At 46.8% G+C, this 5,873-nt stretch overlaps 1 protein-coding gene across 1 annotated transcript; it reads left to right on the plus strand.

Moving 5' to 3' along the window:
- Window positions 1–319: 319 nt before the first annotated feature.
- On the plus strand, window positions 320–1,258 carry LOC141050029 (olfactory receptor 5B12-like). The gene has a single exon (XM_073546864.1). The coding sequence runs from the start codon at window positions 320–322 to the stop codon at window positions 1,256–1,258; it is 939 nt and encodes a 312-aa protein (XP_073402965.1).
- The last annotated feature ends 4,615 nt before the right edge of the window (window positions 1,259–5,873 follow it).

Below are 5,873 nucleotides of genomic sequence, written 5' to 3' on the forward strand. Positions count from 1 at the left end.
GTTGCATTTTTGGAACTTCGAAGCATTTCAAAACCCCCTTAAACTAGAAAAGACGTAGCCCGGCTTCTTCATCCTTGGAGAACGATGCAGGGGCTTGGGGACCTCTATGCCATCACTATACCGGGGTACTATAGATGGAACCCTCATTCATCAGAATTTATATTCCTTGGTTTGGAATCTCTCCTATAGGTATTCCTGGGAGAGGAACAACTCGAGAGCTTTGACCTAGAGAAGGACACACCTTTGCTGTAGGCGATGATTAGAATTTTATTGATATTTATAACCTATGTCTGTCTACTCTTACAGAAACCTTAGCACAATGGACACTAGTAACAGGACCCAGGTAGAGGTGTTCTCGTTTGCAGGAATAACTGATGATGTCACTCTGGTCCCAGTTCTTTTTGTGTTCTTCCTAAAGGTCTACTTGGTGTCATTAGTGGGTAACCTTGGCATGGTGGCTCTTGTCCTGAAAACCCCTAAACTCCACACTCCTATGTACTTCTTCTTGAGTCACCTCTCCGTGGTGGACCTTCTTTACTCGACAATTATAACTCCTAAGATGCTTACGGACCTTATCTCTATGAAGAAGACCATCTCATTTACCGGATGCACTCTCCAGTTCTTCTTTGCCGCTATGGCAGCTACTGAGGCTTTTCTTCTCTCCAGCATGTCGTATGACCGATATGCTGCTATCTGCCACCCACTTCATTACATTACCATAATGACCAAGAAGAAATGTTGGTGTCTGGTAGTCATCTCGTTCGTGATTGGTTTCTTGCAGTCATCAGCACAAACCAGTTGTGTGTTTAGTCTAGACTTCTGTAGGTCTAACCACATAGACCACTTCTACTGTGATGTCCCTCCCCTGCTCAAACTGTCCTGCTCCGACACCTTCACCTGTGACATAGTCACCATTTTCATTATCTCCTCCTGTGGCGTTGGGTCCTTTTTGAGCATCTTGGTCTCATATACGTTTATAGTTTCTTCAGTCCTCCATATGAAGTCAGCTGCGAGTAGACAAAAGGCTTTCAGTACTTGTTCTGCTCATCTCACGTCAGTCTCCATCTTGTACGGCTCTGTCTTTTTTGTCTATCTACGATCCCCCACCAGTGACTTTGGTGAGCGAGACAAGGTGGTCTCGGTCTTTTACACTGTGATAATGCCCATGCTGAACCCACTAATCTACAGTGTGAGAAACCAGGAGGTGAAGAGGGTTCTCATTGCGACAGCACCAAGAAGTCAAAAAATTGTCAACTAGAATAAGACTCCTCCCCAGGGGATTCACCTCCCACCATCTTACATCTTCAACTTCTCGCCTCTGCTGATTGAACCTGATGGATTTAGTTGCTGAAGATGGATCCATTTTCCTATTAAGGGTTTTGTGTCTAGCTTCCAGTTTTATTGGGTCATTTAAGGAACATGAGAGCAAAAACATTTTATCATCGATCCACCAGATAGTGGAGTGACGTCAATGGAGTGGAAGCACAAGTGAAGCCTGCTGCTCTATGCCGTGGTCATGCAACCCCACTGATCTAACATCTATCCAGTGGGTGGAATGGTTTGGTGTCTAATCCCCATGTAATGCTGCGCCACAAGCCAGGTTTACACTGGAGGGGCATGACTAAGTGTCCACTGGGTATTCACTAGAGCCTCGGATGTTGAGGATAGGCTGGGCCACAGGTAGACACTATGTACCATCACAGGGCAGTCCCCAGGACTGGAGCAGCAGGTGGGCAAAACAAAAACGAGGTCAGGCGGTTTGTTGTTGGGGCAGGCATCATAGGTTCAGAATTCGTAGCCGAGGTCAGAAGCGGAGAGATTAGGATAAACGAGAAGGCAAGCGGGGTCAATAACATGTGAGACAAAACAGGAATGAGCCAATGCAGGAACAAGACACAGAGCTACTAAGAACCTACTTTATCACCTGCTGGCAGGTGAAAGGCTGGGGAAGCAAATCTCTGCAGGACAGGGTGGATACAAATTTCCACAAAGGTCAGTCGCGCCTCCTTATGACTTACAAACAGCCGAGCTGGAAGATAGCACATGGTAGCTCCGACCAATGGACAGATAGTGGGTGGAGCCAAGCGAAACACACAGTGAAGGCGTGCGAGTGACTGGCATAACAGCCACTTTATAACCTGAGGCAAGTATAAATCTCCGGGTCCGGATGGCATACACCCACGAGTACTAAGAGAACTAAGTAATGTAATAAACAAACCATTATTTCTTATATTTAGGGTCTCTATAGCGACGGGGTCTGTTCCACAGGACTGGCGCATAGCAAATGTGGTACCAATATTCAAAAAAGGCTCTAAAAGTGAACCTGGAAATTATAGGCCAGTAAGTCTAACCTCTATTGTTGGTGAGATATGTGAAGGGTTTCTGAGGGATGTTATTCTGGATGATCTCACTGAGAATAACTGTGTAACTCCATATCAGCATGGGTTTATGAGGAATCGCTCCTGTCACACCAATCTAATCAGCTTTTATGAAGAGGTAAGCTATAGACTGGACCAATGTGAGTCACTGGATGTGGTAGATCTTGATTTCTCCAAAGCGTTTGATACCGAGCCACACAGGAGGTTGCTACACAAAATGAGAATGCCGGGTCTGGGGGAAAATGTGTGTAATGGGTAACTGGCTGAGTGATAGAAAGCAGAGGGGGTTATAAATGGTATATTCTCTAACTGGGTCGCTGTGACCAGTGGGGACTGCAGGGGTCGGTGTTGGGACCTCTTCTCTTCATCATATTTATTAACGATCTGGTAGAAGGTTTGCACAGTAAAATATCGATATTTGCAGATGATACAAAACTATGTAAAGCCGTCAATACAAGAGAAGATAGTATTCTGCTACAGATGGTTCTGGATAAGTTGGGAACTTGGGCCGAAAGGTGGCAGATGGGGTTTATCAATGATAAATGTAAGGTTATACACATGGGAAGAAGGAATCAATATCACCATTACACACTGAACGAGAAACCACTGGGTAAATCTGACATGGAGAAGGACTTGGGCATCCTAGTTAATGATAAACTTACCTGGAGCAGCCAGTGCCAGGCAGCGGCTGCCAAGGCAAACAGGATCATGGGGTGCATTAAAAGAGGTCTGGATACACATGATGAGAGCATTACACTGCCTCTGTACAAATCCCTGGTTAGACCGCACATGGAGTACTATGTACAGTTTTGGGCACAGGTGCTCAGGAAGGATATAATGGAACTAGAGCAGGTATAAAGGAGGGCAACAAAATTAATAAAGGGGATGGGGGAACTACAATACCCAGAGAGATTAGCAAAATTAGGATTATTTAGTCTAGAAAAAAGACGACTGAGGGGCGATCTAATAACCATGTGTAAGTATATAAGGGGACAATACAAATATCTCTCCGAGGACCTGTTTATACCAAGGAAGGTGACAGTCACAAGGGGGCATTCTCTGCGTCTGGAGGAGAAAAGGTTTTTCCACCAACATAGAAGAGGATTCTTTACTGTTAGGGCAGTGAGAATCTGGAATTCCCTGCCTTAGGAGGTGGTGATGGCGAACTCAGTTGAAGGGTTCAAGAGAGGCCTGGATGTCTTCCTGGAGCATAACAATATTGTATCTTACAGTTATTGTTAGGTTCTTTAGAAGGACGTAGATCTGGGGATTTATTCTGACAGAATTTTATAGGCTGAACTGGATGGACTAATGTCTTTTTTTGGCCTTACTAACTATGTTACTATGTTCCAGAAGTGCAGATTTCTTATGTTAATCTGTATTCCTTTGGTCGTAATAACAGCAAAACAATGGCACCTTAGCAAGCAGAAACCCCACAAGGAAGGCTCTTTGAAATTGACCATATAGAATGTTAATGTTCACTGTTATACAATACAAAATAATATTGTAGTACCATGTTAGCCAGAAAATTTGATGTAAATACTTAGGTCCCAAAAAAATGAGAAAGGTATTGTGAGAATCATGTGGGAATAGTGGATGAGGGCAGGTATATCTCGCCCAGATTCCTTTCCTATGTGGCCTAGTCTGGTCAGTATCGCACCTGCTTACTAATGAATAATGGGAGGTGGATATAAAAGGATGCCAGGTGGTTGTGTGAGTGTCTCAGCCTGGGAACACAGAGAGTCTGTCTGTGTGAGAGACACATGTGAGTGGAAGCAGTGCCCACTGCAACTGTGGTTTGGCTGGACGGGAGAAGCCCGCCAGTTGGTAGTTAGGTTGTCCATTGTTTAGTTAGTGCCGGACAGGCAAGGATTTGTTTTATGTTTTATTTCCTTTTGCATTGCTTTCACCGTTAATAAACCTGACCCAGTGTCAGTTATACACGAATCCCAGCTCTGCGCCTGAGTTTCATGCTGAATGCACGTGACCTTTGACCCCAGCAAAGCCGATCCCGGAGTGTTTTATCACAGTATTCAATGAGTGATACCTTTATTGGCTAACTAGAGAAATAATATTTGCAAGCTTTCAGGGCTCAGAAGGCCCCTTCATCAGGCTAGATTACAAGTGAATACTTCACTTCATATTCACTTGTGATCTAGCCTGATGAAGGGGCCTTCTGAGCCCTGAAAGCTTGCAAATATTATTTCTCTAGTTAGCCAATAAAGGTATCACTAATTGAATACCTTTCTCATTTTTTTGGGACCTAATGTTCACTGTTATAAGAAATTATGCTGTAATAATAAAGCAAGAGAAAGTAAGCTCTGGAAACAGGAAGTAGTAGGACTGGACCTAATGAGGTAAATTGAAAGAAGTCCTGCCTGAGAGACATGGAAGGACTGGGAGCTTGAAGTGATCCAAACTGGATGGTGTGATCCATAGAGAGCGGCTCCTGTGAGTAGACTGGGATGTGCGACCAGCCACCGACTGTTTTGTTAGGGAGAGTTAGATAGGATTCGCAGCATCTCCAAGAACATTCCTGGTATGAGACCAAAGATGGACTGATGATGGGGAGTACTTGAGCTCCTGCATATCGAGACTCTGGTAAAAATGTGAACGCCATAGGAGAGCACCGTGAAATACTACTGGGCCTGATCTGAATCTGCACCTGTATCAGAGGATTTGGTGACCTGAAACTGATTACATCCAGTGGCCAGACATCAGAATAACCAGTCCAGTCATTCACTGTTGAGTATATTCTGTCAGGGCATCCGCTTTTTGCAAAGGGGACAGTGCGCACAGGACCTGTGATGAGGTCACAGGAGGGGAGGAGTCAGGGGGTCACATGATCAGGGGCCTCAGTGTCTGCAGGACGCTGCTGTGCTGGTTGTCATGGTGCTGGATGAGGGGGAGTTTATGTGTGGGGTCAGGAGGGATGGAGCAGAGTCGTGTGTGTACGAGGTGTACGGAGAGGAGCCGTGTGTGTACGAGGTGTACGGAGAGGAGCCGTGTGTGTACGAGGTGTACGGAGGGGAGCCGTGTGTGTACGAGGTGTACGGAGCGGAGCCGCGTGTGTACGAGGTGTACGGAGCGGAGCCGCGTGTGTACGAGGTGTACGGAGCGGAGCCGCGTGTGTACGAGGTGTACGGAGCGGAGCCGCGTGTGTACGAGGTGTACGGAGCGGAGCCGCGTGTGTAAGAGGTGTACGGAGCGGAGCCGCGTGTGTAGGAGGTGTACGGAGCGGAGCCGCGTGTGTACGTGGTGTACGGAGCGGAGCCCTGTGTTTGTACGAGGTGTACGGAGTGGAGCCGCGTGTGTACGAGGTGTACGGAGCGGAGCCGCGTGTGTACGAGGTGTACGGAGCGGAGCCGCGTGTGTACGAGGTGTACAAAGCGGAGCCGCGTGTGTACGAGGTGTACGGAGCGGAGCCGCGTGTGTACGAGGTGTACGGAGCGGAGCCGCGTGTGTACGAGGTGTACGGAGCGGAGCCGCGTGTGT

The sequence above is a fragment of the Dendrobates tinctorius genome, unplaced genomic scaffold (assembly GCF_039654945.1).
Source record: "Dendrobates tinctorius isolate UK_male_01 unplaced genomic scaffold, ASM3965494v1 ptg000151l, whole genome shotgun sequence".
Lineage (NCBI taxonomy): Eukaryota > Metazoa > Chordata > Amphibia > Anura > Dendrobatidae > Dendrobates > Dendrobates tinctorius.

Coding starts and splice junctions, on each gene's coding strand:
- LOC141050029 (XM_073546864.1), top strand. CDS start 320: ATGGACACTAGTAACAGGACCCAGGTAGAGGTGTTCTCGTTTGCAGGA.